Below are 23342 nucleotides of genomic sequence, written 5' to 3'. Positions count from 1 at the left end.
TAAGGGTTGGAAAAGTGTTGTCACACTACTACAGATTTTTTTTATAAATCAGAGTGGCGTAAAGGATCTTTTAGGCCACAATATTACACCAGTGGTCACGCAGACCACTTTATATTTTTGCTGCCTGTAACGTTAAGATTTTAACCACACTATATTTTTCCTTGCGTGCACATAAAAACAACTCCCCAATTTTACTGAATCAGTGGGAGCCTTGAGTAGGGTTTCCTGCAACTAGACAGTTCCATCAACAGGTTGACAGTGACAGCCAAAGCATTTTGCTTATATCTAGATATTCCACAATTTAGCATTTATTTGCAATCGTTACGGAAACTTTGTAGAGATACCTTTTAAGATGAGCTAAAATAATCCTTTCATTTATCCCACTTTGGCGAAATTGACTGCAGCAGCAGGATATAGTTTAAGCACATTGCACACAAGAAAATGAAAATGTATCCTTAAATTAATACAAAAATAGCAAATTAAATACAATAGTAGCTATAGTAGTACAAATGTGGTTTACTAAGAGCAGGCTTGGTTTTACAGCCTCGCAGCAGGAAGGAATCTGCAGTAAGGCTCCTTTATACAGTACTAGTGAAACAGTCAGCTGCTGAAGCTGCTGAAGCTGCTGCCCAGGGCTGTTGTAGTGCCATAAAGGGGGTGGGACTGGTTTTCCTGGACCTCCTAGACAGAATTGTCTTGAGGCACAAATCTGGGGAAAGGTACAGTTTGATCCATTTTGGAAATAAGGCTGTAACAAAACAAAATGTGGAAAAAAGTTGAGCGCTGTGATTACTTTCTGGATGCACTGTAACTTCTGCAGAAATAACCTCATTATTCAAAGTTTTTCATCATTATTATTATTTATTTGTTGTTTTTTATCAGTCATATAGCTTTGCAGTCTAGAGCTGGTCCACAGCCCAGTAAATAGGGGTCAACTACATCAGCAAAAACATTGAAGATTACAAGTAACTTATACAAAAAACAGTTAATCTTTGCAGTGTAGTTTAGCTTCTTTAAAGTTTCCTGAAGATTAGGCATTTGTAGTATTCCTCCATCTCAATCTGAAAATGAAACATTACAGGTAAAAAAAAAAACAAAAAACAGTGTGGTTGGTGGTAGGTTATTGTCTGTATGTTAATCCACAGCATGCTACTCACTATACGCTCCATGCGTATCCCATTTCCATAGGCCAGCTGTCTGAGCACATCAATGTCTGGAAGACCCCACTCTGGATTCCTGTGAAACAGAATGGAACATTACACAGTTTATATACATCCCTCCTCCCCAGCTGAACCAGAAAAGACATGTTGCCATGTAGCAATTAGGTTTGCTGATGTTGTAAGAATCCTTTATAATTATTCAGTATATCATTGCATGGCAAATATTTGAAACAATAGAACAGTGCAATAAATTTATGTTATGGGTAATATATAGAAACAGTTGATCTCCACTCACATTTTTCGGAGCTCTGCATCCAGGACTTCATTGCAACTCGGTGTAATAATTCCATTAACAGCATAAACCTGAGAAAAATAAATAAATAGATTGTAAAAAGCGTAACATTTTTTGTTATTGACACTTAGATTGTGCCATGATTGAGTACAAAATAAACCGGAAATTACCATCAGTACTTACCCCATATGTTATCAAAAGGCCATTTTGCTTGAGGATCTGACCTGCTCCACTGAAAACCCCCTTGGGAAATCATACACAACAAAAAATGCATGTAGAAAATCTGTGCTACATGGCCACTTATAAATAAATCAGTGTCTCAGTTACTCAGGTAAATTAATTCAATATGCTCAGTGAGGTTCTTTTTTCAGATTACCTAGCCTACCTGTGCTGTTTTGAAGGAGCTGTATTGTAGTAAATTAATGGCAACAATAACATCACAAGAGCTGCGAGAAAGACCTGCCCATTTCTCCCATGGTTCGTTAGCGTCCAGGTGGACAGGTGGCAGCACGGTCTTTGCATGAGTTGCAGCAATATATGCCTTGATACTGTAAACAAGGAGTATAGTCATAATCTCACAGGGATTCTAATAAATCAGTAGCCTAAATGTTATCCTTGCATCAATATATTAGCTGGAAAATTAATAATAAACACTTCCTGTCACACAGATGACTACATTGGTTCACTGTGTGTGTCTGATGCACATAGTAGGAGCAGGGTTGGGTAGTAATGGATTACATGTAATCTGGATTACGTAATCAGATTACAAAAATCAAGTAACTATAATCAGACCAGATTATAATACAAAAATTGTGTAATCAGATTACAGTTACATTGTTGGGGATTACCTGATTACATTTTATCATGCAAACAATGCAACTTGTTTATGACAGCCTAACTATTAATTTGACAAGTAGTTCATTCGTTTGTCCACTAGATATAGTGAAATATGAGAAAAGATAGAAAAAATGTTTTAGGAATGTTTTTAGTTGTAAACATTCAATATGATGTGAGAAAAGAGTTAAACAGGTTGATATGAGGATATGGTCTGAAAAACGGATATGTTCAGAGTAAAGAAATTCCTTAGTAATAAATATAAAGTTTTTAGTTAATACAGTTTTTAGTTCATTCACAAAGGAATGCTTTACTGAGAGCAAAAAGTTTTCTTAGATGTAATGAAATAATAAAGAGAAAAATAAAAAGAGAATTCATTGATCAACTCTGTGACGGTGTCTTTTACCTAAGGTGCATATTTATTGAAGTAATCTAAAAGTAATCAGATTACGTTACATGTTTTTGGTAATCCAACTGATTACGTTACTGATTACAAAAATTGCCATGTAATTTGTAGTCAGTAATGGATTACATTTCAAAGTAATCTGACCCAACCCTGAGTAGGAGGCATTCCTATAGGCAACCATTTCTAAGACACAAACCTTTCCCTAGACTCCTCCTTGATGTCTGATGGCTGCCAGGTGACGAAGGGCATCTTTTGTGCAAACCGTATGACATGCTGCCCAGTTCCAGAGCCCAGCTCTAAGGCAAACAGCTGCCTGTGTGACTGCTCCTCCAAAACATCTTCAAGGGCTGAGCAAAGATCCTCCCAGTTCCTCTCTGCCTGAGGAGACAGCAGCATGGCCTGGGAGAAAGATAAGTAAGGCCATGTCACCCTATCATTTAGAATCACTAACCTATGAGTATGCACTGATTTTGTCTCCAAGCCGATTCTTCTTACCTTCGCTCGTGATGACTGGTGGACAAAATGGCATGTTGGTAGAGAATAGGTGTGGTGGATGACTGTAGCAGATGGGTGCACAGATTACCTGGTTAAGAGGATTCCCTCTGTGCTCCTCCCCAGTGCCCAGTTTCAGTACAGTATGGACAGGACACACACAAGCAGAGAAATCAATTCTCACAATAAATGTGTGTCTGCCTCTAATCACAGGAATGGCAATCATGATCACATGTGTGGGATTATATTGCATGTTATTCAGTAATGTAACAATGCTAGAAGCAACTATGAAGAGTTACTGAGTTTCTATTATTTATTTTGTGGGCAAATATCTTGTTTCTTAAAGACATTTGATCGTTTGCATGGAAATATGACTGATTTTAATTTGCAAAATAAATAATAATTATACAAATAAAAGTCCTATTATAACTTTCTTTCTCATCTACAAAACCCATAAAATCTCAAAAAATAAATGTGTCAACAACACTAATACTGAGTTTCTTGGATTCACATTTTTCTTTCGTTCGGTGCAGCTACGTAACCATTCGTTCATTTTTGTCCTTCGTGGCTCCCCGTTGGTTTTCTAACGTTTCACGCAATGGTTTGTGGGTAGGTCAGAAGTAGAGAGGACGCCATGTGCTTTTGAGGCAGGGGTACTGGAAGGAGACTTGGCTGTGACAAACCTGGCTTGTTTTTTTAGAGGGACCCCGGGATAAACGGCTCCAGTTAACGTTAGCATGTACTGCACCAGGCACTGCCTCCGGACCGCGCTGCGGGCTGCAGCCAGCACACCCCGGTACGTAACGGGCAACAGTTAGTCATGTAACACCGGTCACTGTACATCTGCGTCTGGAAGACTGGCTCCCCAAGGGCAGACAGCTCGCGACTGCTGTCGGTTATTCCTATTGCAGAGAGCATGTTGTGTCTTTAGCCCATGAAAACACAGAGGATGTGGTTTATTTGCAGTTAGAAATGAGTTTCTCGTTTTACGGCTGTGTGGTCTATGAGTTAGCTAACGCTAGCTTGACCGGTTTAGCCGGTGGTGAATATACCCTCAAAAGCTTCAACATCATGACCCAGAAATCGTTGCAGTCTGACTTAATCAAGTTGGCCTCGCATTTGGGTTGGTTGTCAAATACTAATGCTGCAGCAGTTCTGCGCTTTCATTCATTAAGCAACTTTTCGTCTGACGGCAAAGGTCACTTTAAAGGAAATGAAAATGGGTGTTTTTACTAAATGACTATTAGCTGCATGTTTCTGCGCAGGTGCACAGTGAGCAAGTGTTTCGGGGAGAGACCTACTGCTGAACCCCTCAGATGTGGCAGTAATGCTTGCTTTCTTATAGAGACTTTTAAGCCCAGAGCAGTGTCTCCCATCCTGGTGTATAGCTAATGCTAAGCTGGAGGGGTCACTGCTGTAGATGGCTAGCAGTTTAAGACAACGTACACACTTGGTTAAGGTTTAATTTTTCCAGACGTTGTTGTTATAGTACCTTAATGGGCGACTTCAACGAATATGGCACTCAATATGATACTAACGGCCTTGATTAACTGATCGATTGTTTGGTGTACTGATGCTAGACTAGGATTAAATCACCAAAAATCCAAAATCACCAAATGTGAAGCACCAGATTTGCACTGTAGATATCTTACCTGACTTGTGAGAACTGTTTTGAAGATTACTAGACAAAGTCAACTCTGATCAAAAATATTAGACACTCGAATGAACTAATGAATGTCTTCTGGTGTATTGTGTCATGTTTTCTGCTGATAACCAGGCAAAAGTCATTTATCTAATCCATTTTCATTTTCCAGGCAACCGCTGCAGACACCGTCCTTGTGTGCTCTCAGACTTCTGAAAACCAGTCCAGCCACCCATTCAGATGCCATTGCAACCCCCCCACTAGACGGAGCACCTAAACAGTACTCCCCCAAAATCCAGCAGCTTGTCAATGACATAGCCAGCCTCACCTTGTTAGAGGTGTCGGACCTCAATGAGCTCCTCAAGGTTTGTGGAAAAGTCGGTCTGTACCACAGAATACTTAAATCTGGGTTGTTATGCTGAGCGATAATCTTATTTTTTGTCGATCACAGAAAACTCTGAACATTCAGGATGTTGGAATGATGCCGATGGGGGCAATGGCTGCATCAGCTGTACCTGCAGCTCAGGTACAAATTATTATTCACTTTTCAAAGGACATCTTGAGGACAGTGCATCTCCATGTTAGGTCTTCTACAACGCATATTTGATCAACTGCAGCTTGTACAATTGTCTTATTTTATTAATATCAAGGTTGAATTAAGGCCTATTTCATGAGTAGCGGCAAGTTGTTATTGCAGCAAACATGGATCTGTGTGCTCTGTTAAATTAGTTTTTATCTGTTCCTTTTGAAACCAGGCTGCAGAGGAGGAGGAGGCACCAGTTAAGAAGGAGAAGACTCATTTCACAGTAAAATTGACAGAAGTAAAGGCAGCTGAAAAAGTCAAAGTTATAAAAGAAGTCAAGAACTGCATCCAAGGCTTGAATCTAGTGCAGGTAAGTGTCATCATTAGAGAGCCATTTAATTAAAGGTACTGTGTTGAGCTTTTGATCACTGGCAACGTCTTTATGACAGTGTAGGTCCTATCACAGGGTGCATGCTGTTCATCTAATGTTGTCTGATCAGTTGGTGTTTGTCCCGTGTCAAGAAATGCAGAAATGCACCAGTACAGTGCTGCAAGATGGCAAACATAGTTGTAAACAATGCGGGATATAAAGTGTTTTATAAAGATTACATATTTGTTAATGCCATAGACTGTATATAAATATGGACAATACATCCACACTTCCTAGCATTTGCCAAAATTACGGTAGTTTTGTGGATACAGGCAGTGCCATCTTCTGATTATGGAACCACAGTCTGCACAGTACCGTCCAAGATTGGAGCCACATGGAGTCACGTTATTGATGACCTGCCCACACTTCCGCCAGACTCACTCACATTTCCGTTTAATTAATACTGCGCTCCACTTCCACCAGTTACAAAGAAACGTTGGATTATACACTGTGCTTATTTATTTTTTCCTACGGGACTGCTTTACAGAAGGGTTTGCATGAAAACTGGTCGTCATGAGGTCATATTCTGTTTCTGTAGCGTCAAATAACTAACTATCTGAACTTGAGTGGACTCACTAAAGTTGTTCTTGTTCCCTTTAATGCAATTTCATGATTTGCTTTGACCAGTGTTGCTGACAGTATACCTGCTGATTGCACAGATCTGGTAGCCTCATTAAAGCTTGTTTTGTTTTTTTTCCCTGTCTTCCTTAAACCAGGCGAAGAAACTAGTGGAGTCTCTTCCACAGGAAATACGGGCCAATGTATCCAAAGAAGAGGCAGAGAAACTTAAAGCAGCTCTGGAGGCAGCAGGTGGCACCGTGGTGTTGGAATAAATGCATACCCACATGCCCCCACCTGTTCTCCTCCATTTTGCTGCTCTTGCACTTCGTCCTTCTTTATATTATTTCTTTTTTTTTTACATGACAAGGAGGAGGGCCCAGGACAAGAGAAAACAAAAGAAATGCCTTCTGACATTATTACTGTCTCCTATCGGCATCAGGTGAGGCGGTACATCTCAGACTGAACTTTCCAGGCCCACAGCCTGTACAAATGGCCGCCCCGCTGTTTGCTTGTCCATCTTTCTGTTTATATGTATGTCTGATACTTGCGTAGCAAACAAGCTACAGAAGCACTGGCCTGGGTGCCAGGTACAGTTGGTAATTCAGTGTGTATGTTAAACTTTTCACTGAAGGAAGGCTTGTGCTGTAGGAACATGATTACCAAGCTGATACAGATGATCTATGTTGAGAACACCAGATACTGTATCTAGTTCAGATGATGGCAGGGCTGAGTCCTTATTAAGTTGTTAATAATGTGATTAAAATTGAAATATCCACATTTTCCCCGATGTGTTTTTATTGTTCCTAATAAGAATGTGCTAGAAATATTCAGTGTGTGTATGCACTGTGTTGATTTGAAGATATCATGCAGTACTTAGACTGACAAACTCATTACTGTAACTGTTAAAGGAAGAAGTGGTTATTATATCCCAGTAGATGATATTTTGCTTTAGTACTGCTGACCACTAGAGGTCATAGTGACTCTGGAAGACGGTGGTTGAATGAACCACAATAAACATACAAATGTGTTGTTGTAATTGTTTATTAATAAGTTACGGAAATAAGTTACTGTTTTAGAAAAGAGAAAAGCAATTTCAAAATTTAATGTAAAATCAACGGCTTTAATAATACACAGTAAACTCCAATGCAAATTCAATTAATTAATATTTCTGAGAACACGATGAATGTTGCATATTGAACTCTAAAGCATGTTTAGACCATTCTCTGAAAAATACTTGCATCATTTAGAAGTACTCTTAAATCCATGCCAACAGGTTGGAGGGTACGCCTGTGGGAAGATCTTTAACTACAGGTGTTATTATTAATGGTTCCTTTCTGATTAAGTGTTACCATGAGCTTTGACAGTAAAGCAGCATGTACAGAAACGGAAATGATTCAGTAATCGGCTGTCATTTATTTTTTACACCTCTGATATCAAAATGTTGTCTATGAAGGATATACCCAATGCGGAATTATTTTTCTGATATTTCCTTGACTGTAGGAATGTTCAGACAGATTCACTTTCCTGTTGGACATTTTACACATTTATGATCGGTTGTATTTTGAACAAAAATGTGGTTCAGATACACTATATTACCAAAAGTATTCGCTCACCTGCCTTTACTCATTCTATGAACTGAAGTGCCATCCCATTCCTAACTCATAGAATTCAATATGATGTCGGTCCACCTTTTGCAGCTATTACAGCTTCAACTCTTCTGGGAAGACTGTCCACAAGGTTGAGGAGAGTGTTTATAGGAATTTTTGACCATTCTTCCAAAAGCGCATTGGTGAGGTCACACACTGATGTTGGTCGAGAAGGCCTGGCTCTCAGTCTCCGCTCTAATTCATCCCAAAGGTGTTCTATCGGGTTCAGGTCAGGACTCTGTGCAGGCCAGTCAAGTTCATCCACACCAGACTCTGTCATCCACGTCTTTATGGACCTTGCTTTGTGCACTGGTGCACAGTCATGTTGGAAGAGGAAGGGGCCCGCTCCAAACTGTTCCCACAAGGTTGGGAGCATGGAATTGTCCAAAATGTTTTGGTATCCTGAAGCATTCAATGTTCCTTTCACTGGAACTAAGGGGCCAAGCCCAGCTCCTGAAAAACAACCCCATACCATAATTCCTCCTCCACCAAATTTCACAGTTGGCACAATGCAATCTGAAATGTACCGTTCTCCTGGCAACCTCCAAACCCAGACTCGTCCATCAGATTGCCAGATGGTAAAGCGTGATTCATCACTCCAGAGAACGCGTCTCCACTGCTCTAGAGGCCAGTGGCGGCATGCTTTACACCATTGCATCCGACGCCTTGCATTGCACTTGGTGATGTGTGGCTTGGCTGCAGCTGCTCGGCCATGGAAACCCATTCCATGAAGCTCTCTGCGTACTGTACTTGGGCTAATCTGAAGGTCACATGAAGTTTGTAGCTCTGTAGCAATTGACTGTGCAGAAAGTCGGCGACCTCTTTGCACTATGCGCTTCAGCATCCGCTGACCCCTCTCCGTCACTTTACGTGGCCTACCACTTCGTGGCTGAGTTGCTGTTTTTCCCAAACGCTTCCATTTTGTTATAATAGAGCTGACAGTTGACTGTGGAATATTTAGGAGCGAGGAAATTTCACGACTGGATTTGTTGCACAAGTGGCATCCTATGACAGTTCCACGCTGGAATTCACTGAGCTCCTGAGAGCGGCCCATTCTTTCACAAATGTCTTGTTTCACAGTCTGCATGCCTGAGTGCTTGAATTCATACACCTGGGGCCAGGCCAAGTGATTAGAACACCTGATTCTGATCATTTGAATGGGTGAGCGAATACTTTTGGTAATATAGTGTATTAAGATAAAATGCTTGGTCATAAACTATATAGGTTACATTAAGTTTTCATCAGTAGCACATGTGCAAAGAGGTTTGCAAAAAAAACGACATGAAAGAAGTCGGCATTCAAAGTGATGGGGCACTGAGGATAAATGGTGACAGATTCGGACTTTGGATAACATAAGGACTGTTCACTTAAAAAGTAAATTTACATTAAAAAGTGCTTATTTGAAAATAAATGCACAAATCCAAAGATCAAGACAAAGTAGCGCAAAAATGCAAAGAAAAGTTCCAAGAACATAAATAAAAAGCTGACATGATTCTAAAATGAAAATTGCAAGTTAAAAATAATGGAAAAAAAGAAACCATAACAAACATAAATGAGGACTTGAACTGATGTGGGATGTGCTTTATAAACTTGAACACCAGGTGGAGTGTGGACATTAACAATCAGAAGAGTAAAGTAAAGGCGGTGCATTAAAGCTGACACTTCTGAATAGGGAAATGTGATCACATGAAATTATATAAGCCATTTTTATAGCGGATATTTGGGCTAGAAAAACACTGATTGACCCTTTAACGAGTGTTTATTAAATTAAAGGGCTGTAAAATGGTTAAAATAGTTAATCGTGATTAATCGCATGATTCTCATAGTTGACCCAAAATAAACATTTTAAATGTTTTAACTGTATGTTGAAGGGATATTTTATAAGTTAGTATTTCACTTAAAAACCTCTCAGCTTCTCAGAAGACTCCCTGCTCAGTTCACAACTCGGTACACATGGCGCAGTAAATACAAACCGATCGTCGAGATTAGCATCTAGCAGGGATATGAAGCCGCCATTCAAAAGACCCTTTTCTTTATTCATTTCTGATCTTTTTGTTCTGCTTTCTTTCTTCTTCTGCTTCTTTTATTTATTCATTTATTTATTTATTTATTGGCAGTTTTGACGCTACAGGCCGTACTCCCCCTGCAGGTTAAAATTATTTACTACAGCTGCACTTCAGAGTCCGCTTGCTTTCCACAGAGTTACTGCTGCTTTGATCACTTCCAGTACAATTTGGTCTGAATATAAGCTCATATAAACAGGCGAGTGTTAATTGCACGTTAAAAATTGAACAGAATATGTGTTAAGTAAAATTTGGCAGCCCTAGTTTATTCTTCTTAAATTTTTCAGTATGCTCTGACAGAAAGGGGGAGACAGGCAGAATGCCACAATACTAAAGCAGCTAGATGGGATATTTGAGTCTAAAATGAATACCATGGCTTTACACGCTGTGACAGCAGTATATTGTGACAGCTGGGTAACTTTGCAAGAACAAACATAGGGCAGAAACAAAGATGAGGGCGAATGAAGACTGATAATGGATAATGTGTAAAGATGAATCACAAGTAAGAGCCAAGGAACGCAGCTGACTATAAATCTACAAGGAGAGCACGTATCCCAAAAATACTCATCATCCAGTTTCCCTACAGAAAGGAAACTTAGTGGAGTTTTCTGCACTCAGAGGTCAGTTAAGGTAAATCCAGAAAAATAAATAATAATAATAACAACAGCAACAAATAATGAAGGTGGACCTATGTTGATTCATCTTTATGAATTTTGTAGTCTTTGATTTATGATGATGTTGAATTGTTATATTGTCAAGTGTTTCTGTTATTTTGTCAACCCCATTAAATTCAGAGAGGATAGGTCAAATGTCAGAAACACTTCTCTCTGTGTAATTAAATTCACTCAACAAACCACATCCTGCAAAATGAACATAAATTCAACACCTCTAGGAAGTGGGCCCAACAAAAACTCATAACCTTCATGGAGGGAGGATTTATTACAAGGGCTGTTGTATCAAACTGCTTTAGATAAAAAAAAAAAACTGTTTGCTCATGTCCTGCCTTTGCTGTGAGAAGGGTATCTGGTTACTGTTTCTGTCGTCAGCCATGAGACCCCTCCTTCTCATTCTGCTTCTGTGTCAGCACACACACTGCAGTGCCAGGCTGCCCATTCATACCACTGCTGCACTACTCATTTAAAATCATGTCAGGCTTAACAACCAAGAAAGATTGTTTTGCTTTAGAAACTTTATTAATACGAGCCTTCACCAGCAGTACATTTTTAACATCATGTTAAGAATGTTGACCTTGTGACCCTGTGTGTGACCCTGAGTCTGAAAGACAGCAGTCTATCCTTTATAATTATTTGGTTGAACTATTTGACCTTTACTTCTAAATTAATGAGATGCTGGTATACTACAGTCACAAAACTGGCTGGGGTCAAGCTGTCTTACTATTTTTATATTAGTCACGTACACATCCTCCCACAAACCAGCTGCACCCCTTCCTTGGCACAGAAGCATGGAGTAAGGCTCTGTATTTACTTGTTAGGACAAGCTCAGCCACATGGTTTTCCAAGCTGTCCAGCTCTTAATAAGAACCAAAAATGATTTCTTTTAATATCACTTGCAGCCACCCATCACCAGCAGCTGTGAGAGAAAAGGATAAAAAGAAAGCCATCAGAAGTCGTCCCAGCAACCTTTGAGGAGCCAGCGCTTTGCCTTTTTCTCTATGAGCTAGTTTTGCCGACAGCATGCAGGAAAATCTTGTTTCTCGTTGGTATTTTGGTGGACTCTCCTCTACCGTGGCCGCCTGCTTTACACACCCCCTAGATTTGATTAAGGTAAAAGATAAAGCGCAGAAATGATTTTTAATCAGTTACTACTGTAAAACTCTTTTCATTAACAAATGACTGATCTCTGGTGGGCCTCGTTGATCTGTCTGCTGTGCTTTTTTGCACATGCACTGGGATTGCAGTGTGGAAAATGTTTCAGTGTTTATTATTTTCTTTTTATGATGATAGTAAAGTTTGTAAAAGCTTGCTGTGCCAATGATTATACCCAGTTTACCAGCATTTCAATATGTTTCCCAGTCAATAGGCAATGGCATGCTTACATTACCTTGATTATGGCTTGTTTGGCTGCTTTAAAGGGCATAAAATGATAGAAACATCTTCAGCACAGTTCATTGGTTCAGTAATTTCCTGCAGCTACTGTTGAGCTACTGAATTGATTTTCTTTAATTCGGTAAACAGACTGAATGCTTGCAGTGATATTTAGAGTAGGCATTAACACTCTGAATCTCCCCTTAATTTAGACTCACATTGGATTGCAATTTCCTTGATTCAAGGCAAAAACAGACTTTCCTGACACTCTGCAGATGTGCAGGTAGCGGGTGACTCTTTACTGGTCATTTCCAGGTGCACTTACAAACGCAGCAGGAAGTGAGGGCGGGAATGATCGGGATGATTGCTAATGTGGTCAGGAGAGAAGGTTACCTGGCTCTCTACAATGGCCTGAGTGCTTCTCTCTGCCGGCAGGTGCAAAACGACACATACAATAAAAAAAGTTACTCACTGTACATGCTGCCCCTCTCTGATACAATCACTATGTTTTTCCTTTACCTCAGATGACATATTCTTTGGCCCGTTTTGCCATTTATGAAACCGTCAGAGACGAGATAAATGGAAAAAACAAAGGTCTCTTGCCCTTCTACCAAAAAATCCTACTGGGTGCCTTTGGAGGTTTGTTGTGCTATACAATTTGAAAGTCTTTTTTATTTTGGTCCTATTTTTTTATTATTATTATGTAATGTGTTTTTTTTTTTTTTTTTTCCAACAGGGTTTACAGGTGGTTTCATTGGGACCCCAGCTGACCTGGTGAATGTGCGGTGAGTTCAGCAGATAGACTTATTTATAATTTTGTTTTCAGACACGTTCTTCTTTTGATCACTGAGATTGATCACTAAAGCTCTGAGAAGATATGCACTTTATCAAGAATAAATCACATTGTCACATTCATTTTGTGAGAAGAGGTAACAATAGATTTTATTCCAACTTTATGGGCAACAAATATTTGTTTGTGTGCTTTTAAAAATGTTCATATACCATAATAACTATTCATATTGCTAATGTAGAATTTAGTGTGTTTTAGTTGTTCATGAGGTGTGAGTCACATCCTGCCGTTTCTCTTTTATTGCTACCACTGTATTTGCTGTGGAAAGGCCGGATTTTCTGTTGTTGTTTTATAAGCATTAGGGTAAATAATCAACAAAAGCTGCTAAAAAAAACATTGTTTCTCTGTTTTGTAATTTTATGAAGACAACTTTGTATTTGTTAAGTTCCACTGCAATGTGAAATTTCACAGTTAGCTAAATTTGGGTATGACAAATCAAAGTGGAGGGCAGCTATTTAGTTTTCTGATTATCATTCCAATTTGATGGGCCAATTTTCCCTGAATTTAGAGTTGCATAATCACTGTGAAGGTTGCTCATGCTGACAGTTAACTGGCACTGAAATCTTTCATCTCATCTATGCAGAATGCAGAATGACATCAAGTTGCCGGTAGAGCTCAGAAGAAAGTATGTGAAAATTGGAATATGTCCTGTTTGATAATTACACACAATTATAGTCTTTTCATACAAATAGCCACATTGTAAGATTTTCTTTCTTTCTTCACCCAGCTATGCTCATGTGCTTGATGGACTATTGCGTGTTTGGAAGGAAGGTAAAATTCATAATAGCCTTCTTTGGGTTAAAGTTGAAGTTTCTTCCTATCACGTGTTCCACTGAACAAATCTGTCAGTTTATTAGATATCTAAAAGGTGATATATTTGTTCTAGAGGGGATGAGGAAACTGTTCTCTGGTGCTACAATGGCTTCTGCCAGGGGTGCACTGGTCTCTGTTGGACAGGTAAAGACTTACTCTGCCAAAAGTCAAATAGCCAATAGCTACAGAAGCAGTGAAATTGAGAATGGTTTGACTGAGTACATTTACTGTGTTTTTTGGCTGCTTATTTGACCCCTGTGAATTCACCACCATAAAATGCACAAAATTACCAAAAATACAGGAAGTGGATGATCTCCCCAATAAACCCATATCCATTTTAGCTGGAATACTTAAAATTATCTTTGTTTACTATATATGACATGGAATAACATGTTATGTAAATGTCAATAGTAGTTCTAGAATTCCCCTCTTATCCCCATGGGTGCTCTTTTCCTTTAAGCTTGAAGCTATACTGTAATGAAGTAAAAAGGTCAGAAAGTCAGATAAAGCTATAATTCAGTCCTAACCAGCTAAGTTGTATCTGTATTTTTTAGCATTTGTATTTGTCTGTTGTGCCACTTTACAGTACTACTTTGCAGTACAGTATGTGTGTGTTTTGTCTCTGCAGCTGTCTTGTTATGACCAGTCTAAACAGTTGGTTCTGGCAACTGGTTACCTGGCTGACAACACCTGTACTCACTTCCTGTCCAGTGTGTTTGCAGTAAGTGACTCATATCTGTCACTGTGTGAAAAACAACAACAAAAAAACAACAACAACATTGTAGCGTTTTCTGCAAAAAGCTTAATTTTCATCTTTTTTGCACAGGGTGGCTGCGCCATAATCTTGTGCCAACCACTTGATGTTGTTAAAACAAGATTAATGAACTCAAAGGTGGAATATAAGGTGAGTGTTTTTTGGATTTTTCTTTTTGCTATGTTTGAAGGGTTGCATCATAGAGGAATCACTGAGTTTCTCTCTCATCACCTTGACCTATGTTTTGTTCAAGGGCTGTGGGGAGAATTACACAGCTTGCTGTGTCTCTTGTGTGTTTCTCTTCTTGCAGAGTGTGTTTCACTGTCTAACGGAAACAGCAAAGCTGGGCCCAAGGGCATTCTACAAGGTGGATGTCACCTTCACTGTTAATAACACACCTCTTCTTTTGGTCAAAAACATGACTCTTTATAAATTTCTGCTGTATATGTTGCGGTGTTTTGAACCTCGGCTGAAATAATGATATGATTTGTGTCCAGGGTCTTGTTCCTGCAGCTGTGCGCCTCATCCCTCAGACAGTCTTAACGTATATGGTCCTCGAGAAGCTGAAACAGCATTTTGGTAAGGTCGCTGTCACCTGAGAGTGTCGAAGGTCACGCTCTAGTCTTCAGAAAACCAGTGGTCCTTCATCATGGACAGTCACTATAATGCTCTGAGCAAATGTAAGTGAAGAAATTCACTTTTCATACATTTTCTGCACCCACTCATGCATTAATACTTAGTGCTCCAGATATGCTCCAGATGCTCCACAATGAACTGTGATCCGTAATTTATTTGTGTCTCTCACAGCATTACAAACATAGACAACCTACATTTTTCATATTCACTGTAGTAGCACTTCAACTGTCATGAACTGAAGAATAAAGATGCCTTCTATAACTGTGATCTAAGGATTCTAGGTGAAAAAGGGGTTAATTCAATTATGTCAATTGTGTTTCATCATGCAGTTAAACTTATTAATATCTCTGCCCTCTGGGGAAAAGTGTTACATTGAAAAATACTGTGCCTCTGCTTATACGGAATATACATTTGCAATGATGCAGAATTTCAACTAAAAAAAACTATCAAAATGCCTTGTAAATAATTTGTCTCTTTACTTACTTCACTTACACAGTCATAGTTGCACACATTAGACACCCTGTCAGGTCGCCTCTGTTTTAAACAGGAATATTTAACATGGTCTGAACTAGACTGAAGAAAAGCTCCCAGTTTGGAGCACTTGAACACAACATGGCTCAAGAAAACAGGCTGCAGTTTTTTAAACTTGGTCCAAGAAGATACATTTTTTTTTTGTCTGAAATTCTGAGAAAAGAGTTATGTATCTTGGTTCAGCAGCCGTATGTGGGTTTGTGGGTTTGTGTTATTTAACGTTCCAAGTATTATTTTCCTTAGTATTACCTTTAACTGTGATGAATAATCCATCATGTTCAGCTTTAAAAGACATCCTGATATTTTTTCCATGTCTTGGGGTTTACCTACTGCCTATATCGTGACAGTACTTGAACAAATCTAGTTCTCTTCAAGGTTAAACTCATGACAGCTCCAGGTTTGATGCTGTTTCTAGGATTTAAACATGAAAAACAAGGACAGATTATCATTCTTCGTTTAGTTCAATATGTTAAATGGCAGACATCATCAAAAGAGTAATGTATGGGCACAACTGTATCTAAACTGTCAGACTGTCGAGTTGCTTTCAGTCAATGGACAGGTTGCATAACCCTGTTAAACCTGTGCAAAAAGTCATCTGATCATGACAGTTATTATCTGTGGTTGCCATGGAGTTTGCAAAAATAGCAGCATGATGACATAGGTCCATAATGACAGATAATTCACTATATAAAAACTGTATGTCTGGCTCTGACTCCATCTTTTTACTGCATATTCTGATTTAGTTTGTGGTGAAACCACAGACGAAGGTTTATGCTTGTAGTTTCCTCCTTATCAGGCACTCTATCTCTGGTATACAGACTGACCACTGACCCTGAAAACCTCCATTGGGGATACAGATAATGATGTTAATGATGCACATGCACAGGTGGACTTCTATCTTTTTCTCTGTGTTTTTGCTTTGAGAAAAGAGGAGAAAGAGACCACAAACTCTGGTTTTATGCTGAGAACTGACTGGCTCAATATCTTGGAACAGTCCTGACAGCCGAATTTGAGAATTTAAACTGAAGTTAATTGTTATTCCAAAGTTGTGGGTTCATATCACAACACAAGGAGAAATCATTAGATTTTTACCAGGATGTACACTGAGTAAAGTATGGATGACTTAAGCAGTTAACCTGCAGCCTTACATATACACTGTCTCTACCTGGCTGGCCTTAGGCAGATGGGTCCCTCCATATGAGCTGGGTTCTGCTCAAGGTTTCTTCCTGTTAAAAGGGAGTTTTTCCTTGCCACCGTCGCCTTCAGGCTTGCTCTGGGGGTTTCAGGCGGGGTTTCAGACTGGATGTTGTAAAGCATCGACAATTTGTATTGTTATTGATGCTATATATGTAAATAAATTTGAATTGAATCAGCAATAAAACCACTGATCTGAGCTGCAAATATTGTTGAACACATTGTGACTATATAATGTTCTTCTGGGAAACCTTTGGACCTGGTATTCATGTTTTTGTTACTTGGACATCCACCCACCTAGACCAGACCAAATTAAAATTAAATTAAAGTAGCCCTTCAGTGTATTTAATGTTTGTTTAAAAAAGGCCTGCTAAGAAAGTTGTCCTCTAGAAACAACTCTTGAAGGAAATAAACATTGATCCTGACCTCATCGTCCTGTAACTGTTTATTTCTTATCAGCCTGCTGAGAGTACCTTGTCTACACGTTTAAAACCTTCTGGGTCACTGCAGAATTTGAGCAAAAACTAACAAACATGTTCAAGCTGGGTGTGACTTAGTGTCTTTTGCCTCTGAGTCCCTTTATTCAGCACCACTGTAATTGCAACTGTTAACAGTTTAATGCAATAAAGAGTAATTTAATTATATTTCCACATTCTCAAATGTGTGATCACAGCCAGTGGGACAACATCCCAGTGATTCATATGTTGCCTTAGGGATCTACATGAAGTAATACACTGTTTGGCAGGACAACTAAACACAGTTCAAATGGCTTAGTGGGCTGAGTATTGTTGATTATTGTGCCTGTTCAACATTGGCTGCAGGGTCATCTGTCTGTGCCTGTACTTGACACATCATGCAGTAGGCCTTGGGAATCTCACTTATATAAAGTCCACCTGACTCTATCAGAGCCAAAGGGCAGTTGATAGGTTTCCATTCTATTTAGCCACCACCTGCTTAAAAAGTCTGATTCTTGTAACGTGCGGGGTGGTAAACCTGCTAATGTCTAACACCGATTACCCAAACAACTTAGCAACTATAGCTAGGAAGAGCAGACCTCTACAGTTGACAGCTTAATTAGCAAACTGGCTACATAGTTGACATTTTAACTGACAGTATCATGGGCCACAGCAAGTAGGCCTAATGAGAAAACCTGCCTTTGTGTACTTGTGTCTGAAACCAAGTGTCTTTAACACTATTGTGATGTCATGTTGTAAACTGAGCACCATAAAGTTAAGCAAATTAGCAAAGTTCGTTGCAATCCACTCACATCACCGCCTCCAGATGCCAGTTACGTGAGCTTTCTTTATGAGCCTCTCTTTGATCAACCAAGTGTTCTTTGGGGCTGGAGTTATTTTTCCTATAATCTCCATGTCTGTGGGAGTTCTGACAGCTTGTACAGGACTTTGTCATAGCACCATCTGGACCACACCTGACCCGTTTTGACAGGTTGTGCTGAAAGTTGAATGTGCTCTGAAAGTGCTTTTGCAGAGTGTTTCAAATTCTGAACACTAAAGGCCATAAATCTCCAAATCATATTTAAAAAGAAAAATGACCCAAATTGCAAATCCTGTGTTTTTACTTGACAACACTGATATGCATTTCTTCCTTTCTCTTGAGGTAATCTGTTGACAGTTTCTCACTGGGTGGTAACAGTGCTGATCTTCTTGGTTTGGAATGACGACAGAATAGTGAGACTGAGCGATGGTTTCACATTATGGAAAAGTTTGTGGGATGGAGAGTGGGAGCCAGACTTTTCTCTTGAGGTCTGACTATGGATCTTAGCCTGCATGCCTCTCTGCTCCATCCTGCAGGCCTTTTTAGCCAGCCAGTGATTTTTACATAAACAGGAACTAAAGCCAAGGAGGAGGACATCATGCAAGCGTACAGACAGTATAAAGATAATAGGGAATCATTTGAAAGGAGCCAAGCTGAAGAACAGAAAATATAAAAAAAAAAACATGAAAGTTTTTGTATCTTGTTCTTCTGCACATCATCTAGTCTAGCATATGTTGCATAACTATTGTATATATTTTTAAATCAGATTTACAATAAGTAAAATATTTGGTTGAACAGTTTGCATTAATCAGAAATTCTCTATTTGTATAATTTCTCTAAATGTGAAGCAACACTTAACTTTCTGTCTGTCAACAAAACTGTAGTGCAGACTCTGTGGCCAGTTGAAAATGAGATCAAAACATGTAGCTGCTGCTCTCTGCTACACCTGCAAATGATAATGATGGAGATGAAAAACAACAGGGCCCAGCAGTTTGAGTCCTCAGTGAAAACCCGGTATTAAGGAGAGCATAGGAGAGAAAAAAAAAATGAACCCCATTAGTCTGGGACATCAGAAGAAACAAATAGTTGTACGATTAGTTGTTTTTGTTTTCAGAAGGCTCATGCTTACAAAGGACATTAGCCCAGTGTGATTCTGTCATCCAGCCTCCTTAGAAAGGTCAGACATGACTCCTACATCCGAAATAACAACAGCTGAAATAATGGAGATGGGTTGTTGTGTCGTGTCCAAATCAAGGTAGATTTTCCCTGTCTGAGCCATTTTGTGTTTGGTTGAATTTCATTCCACTTTGGCTTGTGCAACAAGAAGTTACAAAACCAAACGAACTGTGTGTTACATTTATCTCAAGACTTAATAACATCAGCGGACATACAGAACCTATTAGTGGACCATAGTAATCATATTACTTTTCAAGCCTGATATAGCATACCACTAAATCAATGACGATGAACCCTGTTACCTCTGGTTTTGCTAAAAAAAAAAGCATGGTTACAGATACACAAAGTAAAAAGTGCTTGTTGGGATTCTATAACTAACATATAGTACATTTAACTCGGATGTTCTGAGTTTCACTTGAGATTATGTATTTGTGAAAAACACAGCTGATTCATGCAGATCTACAGCTTATTTAAAGGAGGTTTGTCTCGTGCTTTTTGTTCTCTTTGTATTCCCTCAAGACACACCATTATATGAAGATTCACATTACATTTCACATACATTCCTCAGCAGTCCAAAAGATACACAATAAATACCTGAAAAAAAACAAAAAACAGAATTGCTATATTGATGCTCAATGTAGAAATGTACATTCTCATGATAAAACATACTCTGTGGAAGAAAAATAAAACAGCAATAAAGCAGCTTCATCACACTATTAAACACACGTGTTTATACATAAATCACTTGCAGATGTCTCTCAAGGAATCCTGCTTTTCTGGGATGAATTTAAAGTAAGCAAGACAAAGTGTTGTGAACTTGACCAAAGACAAGACATATTATTGCTAAATCACTACTTAAATAATTTGGCATTAAACTGGGAGCTTTGTTGGTCCCATCACTCAGGTATTGATGCTGAAAGCAGGCAAGTTGGTTCCAGTGGCTGGCTACTTTGCAGCATAAGCTCTGATCGTTGTGTACTCTGGCAGAACCTCTGCTCCCATGGTGATAGTGTGGTTGAAGTGGTTTCCTCCTCCAGCAGGATACTTGTTTTCACCACCTACCAAAACAAACCCTTTCTTTCTCCCCAACAAAATTTATAGACAGTAAAGGGATATTCTGACAACTTCAATTTTTCAAATTTGACAAGTAAGATAAAAGTGCCGGAGGTGGCAAAGATTCACCCTGACATGTTGGAGGTCTGGATATTGTTGGGCTGTCCTGGCTGACTCGCCTATTCAGTGTCACACAGAGGTCTGAGACAGTACCTGTGGAGTGGCAGATAGGGGTGGTGGTACATTTTCAAAAGGTGGGACCAGTGGGTTTCAACTATACAATTATCAGGGTATCACACTGTTCAACCATGCCAGAAAAGTTTACTCCAGGATGCTGGAAACTAAAGTCAGACTGATATGCGTTCGTGTGTGAATGTGTAAATGAGAGGCATTAACTTATAGTACTTTGTAGAAGACGCTTAATGAAGTTCACTCCACTGACTCGTATTGGCTCATGGGACAGAGCTGCCTCCTCCAATATGGCGGCGACGTTTACGTATCACAACAATGGGCCAACTTGCTCAATGAGGCATCTATGTATATATGTCTATGGTATAGGGTACTGGGGCTGTCGCTACAACACTTCCACGTCTGAGGCCATGGTAGTCTGCCAGAAAACAGTGGATTGTTCCCTAGGTTACATCTTGGGGTGCTGTTCACGAGTAAGGCAGGCGCTGCATCAGACTTTTGTGCTGTAGAGGGAGCTAAGCTGTAAAGCAAAGCTTTTGATTTACAAGACGATATTTGTTCCAGTCCTCACCTATGGTCATGAACTTTGGGTAATAACCAAAAGAATGGCAGGTGAGGAGCTTGGATATCAAGAGGCAGCTTGGAGTAGAGCCGCTGATGTAAGGCGTTTTTTGTTTATTTATATTAAATTAGGGAGTCCATGTTACAGATGTCAGGCAGAAGAGTGTTCTAGAAGTGCGTGCTGAGCAACTGAATGTTCTGAACCCTAGTCGGACGGGTGGTGAAATAGGTTTAATGGCACAAGAGGATCTGAGAGTGTGGGAGGGTGTGTATAATTGGATGAGATCAGACAAATAGGATGGAGCTTGACTGTGAAGGGCCTAGTGAAGGGCCTAATATTGGACCAGTTGAAGCTTTTGAAGATGTTTTTATCAAGCAACATCAATCCTTCTCATAAAAACCATCAACAGTGCAAGTTAAGGTGGACCCCTAAATCCCACAGTAAAGTAAGGGAGTTCTTAAAATGTCGTCGGCATCTGGATTTGAACTTCTTTATCTGCAGCGGAATGCTCTACCAGACTCCACGGGAGCCTTAGCATATCCTCCAACTTCAGCTTCATTCATGGAATAACTACATTTTGCTGCTTTTGAACCATTTGCGGCTGCTCGTCTCTTAACTGGAGTACGTAAGAGGGAACACATAACTCCAATTCTGGCCTCCCTCCACTGGCTGCTTGTGCATTTTAGAGTTCATTTTAAGATTATTTTATTTGCCTTTAAATCTTTAAATGGCCTCGCTCCACCTTACCTCTCTGAGCTTCTCCATCCTTACACTTCTGCTTGGTGTCTCAGGTCAGCTGATCAGCTGTTCCTAGAGGTACCGAGGTCTAAACGGAAGCTCAGAGGGGACAGAGCTTTCTCTGTTGCTGCTCCCAAATTGTGGAACGATCTACCACTGCACATCAGACAAGCCCACCCATTTTTAAAACTTGTCTTAAAACCCATTTTTATTCCTTGGCTTTCGACCCAGCATGAGACCCTGTTTTTGTGCTTTTGTTTAGTGCTTTTATTGTTTTTATTGTTTCTATTATTTTTTATTATTTTTATTGTTTTACTGTTTTTAATGGTTTGTCTTATCTATGTACAGTACTTTGTTTCAGCTGTGGTTGTTTTTGAAGTGCTTTATAAATAAAGTTGAGTTGAGTTTTCCCAATAATTCAATTCAATTCCATTTTATTTATATAGTGTCAATACAAATTGTCTCAAGACGCTTTATAAAACCTGGCCTGAAACCCCCAGAGCAAGCATGTAGGCGACAGTGGCAAGGAAAAACTCCCATTTAACAGGAAGAAACCTTGAGCAGAACCCAGCTCATATGGAGGGACCCATCTGCCTAAGGCCAGCCGGGTAGAGCCAGTGTATATGTAAGGCTGCAGGTTAACCGCTGCTTGATAAGTTTGATAATGACTATAAATAAATTATACCATAAATAATACCATAGATATTTTAGACTAATGCGTGTATTTGTATGGGCTTCCACTGTAGGAAATATCTTGTTTTTATTTATTTACTGGCAAAGTGTTGTCCTTGTTCAGTATTCCACTTGAAACTATGGGTTGTTTGCACCATCGTCAACATCAGACAGTCACCATCATTAGTCTGTTTACTGACCTCAAAAAACATATTGTATGTACACGAAAGGGCCTTTCAAACATGCTCACACATTTTACGTACATTTGAGATAGCAGTAAGATTTACAACTACAGGAGCATTCTTTTATGTTATCAGTCAAATCACATCAGATATTTTAAGGAATAAAGATGAGATCATTCCCATGTTTTCTCTCATTTGCTGCAACATTATGCCACTTTTGATGGAAATCGAAAACACAGACTATTAAAACAAACATAGGTAACATTTCCTACAGATCTAATTCAGAATTTATTAAATCTGAGCAGCTTTTATTTTTATGGTAACCTGTCTCTGGCTCTCCGAAAAGGCTAACTTTGTGAGACATGCTATGAGTTAAATAAAAATAAACACAGCAATGTTCCTCCTCACTTAAGCCTTATTTGTGGCAAAATGGCTTGACATTTAGTCCAAATAGATTACTAAAATAAAGTCACTTTTCCCAGCCTCTCTGCCCGCCTCTAACTAAGGTTTATGCTTTACATGAATGTGCCTCGGGCCAGTTCTTTATCCATTAACGCACAAGAATGGTCAAATATTGTTTTGTAGCCACATTATAAAACAATTGCTTTCATTTCCTTTCCTTC

At 39.3% G+C, this 23342-nt stretch overlaps 3 protein-coding genes across 3 annotated transcripts; 2 read left to right on the top strand and 1 right to left on the bottom strand.

Annotated features, from left to right (window-relative positions):
• Window positions 1–839: 839 nt before the first annotated feature.
• On the bottom strand, window positions 840–3481 carry LOC311506088 (methyltransferase-like 26 B). Its single transcript, XM_084569969.1, has 6 exons — window positions 2889–3481; window positions 1838–2000; window positions 1636–1695; window positions 1456–1523; window positions 1158–1236; window positions 840–1061 (listed from the first exon to the last, which is right to left on the bottom strand). Exons 1-6 carry the CDS (start codon window positions 3086–3088, stop codon window positions 1014–1016), a joined length of 618 nt encoding a protein of 205 aa, XP_084426095.1. The 5' UTR covers window positions 3089–3481; the 3' UTR covers window positions 840–1013.
• A 326-nt stretch (window positions 3482–3807) lies between these two features.
• mrpl12 (mitochondrial ribosomal protein L12) lies at window positions 3808–7354 on the top strand. Its single transcript, XM_084569872.1, has 5 exons — window positions 3808–3980; window positions 4999–5191; window positions 5278–5352; window positions 5582–5719; window positions 6496–7354. The coding sequence occupies exons 1-5, from the start codon at window positions 3922–3924 to the stop codon at window positions 6610–6612; spliced, it is 582 nt and encodes a 193-aa protein (XP_084425998.1). The 5' UTR covers window positions 3808–3921; the 3' UTR covers window positions 6613–7354.
• Window positions 7355–11743: 4389 nt separating this feature from the next.
• On the top strand, window positions 11744–16121 carry slc25a10a (solute carrier family 25 member 10a; the record flags this gene model as incomplete). The annotated part of the gene is made up of 11 exons (XM_084570391.1): window positions 11744–11833; window positions 12410–12529; window positions 12619–12733; window positions 12831–12879; window positions 13528–13569; window positions 13672–13715; window positions 13831–13901; window positions 14386–14478; window positions 14584–14661; window positions 14822–14878; window positions 15009–16121. The coding sequence occupies 11 exons, from the start codon at window positions 11744–11746 to the stop codon at window positions 15108–15110; spliced, it is 861 nt and encodes a 286-aa protein (XP_084426517.1). The 3' UTR covers window positions 15111–16121.
• Window positions 16122–23342: the final 7221 nt, after the last annotated feature.

The sequence above is a fragment of the Chelon labrosus genome (genome assembly GCF_963514085.1).
Source record: "Chelon labrosus genome assembly, chromosome: 21".
In the NCBI taxonomy this organism is placed as follows: domain Eukaryota; kingdom Metazoa; phylum Chordata; class Actinopteri; order Mugiliformes; family Mugilidae; genus Chelon; species Chelon labrosus.
Note: the sequence above shows the minus strand (reverse complement) of the source record. Positions and strands in the feature narration are given on the sequence as shown.

Bases quoted from the DNA above. Each gene is read 5' to 3' on its own strand.
- LOC311506088 (XM_084569969.1), bottom strand. From the start codon at position 3,088: ATGCTGCTGTCTCCTCAGGCAGAGAGGAACTGGGAGGATCTTTGCTCA. The intron at 1,237-1,455 runs GTGAGTGGAGAT...TCTGTTTCACAG, and splicing joins GATGCAGAGCTCCGAAAAAT to GAATCCAGAGTGGGGTCTTC. The intron at 1,062-1,157 runs GTGAGTAGCATG...TTTCATTTTCAG, and splicing joins GGATACGCATGGAGCGTATA to ATTGAGATGGAGGAATACTA.
- mrpl12 (XM_084569872.1), top strand. From the start codon at position 3,922: ATGTACTGCACCAGGCACTGCCTCCGGACCGCGCTGCGGGCTGCAGCC. The intron at 5,192-5,277 runs GTTTGTGGAAAA...TGTCGATCACAG, and splicing joins ACCTCAATGAGCTCCTCAAG to AAAACTCTGAACATTCAGGA. The intron at 5,720-6,495 runs GTAAGTGTCATC...TCCTTAAACCAG, and splicing joins AAGGCTTGAATCTAGTGCAG to GCGAAGAAACTAGTGGAGTC.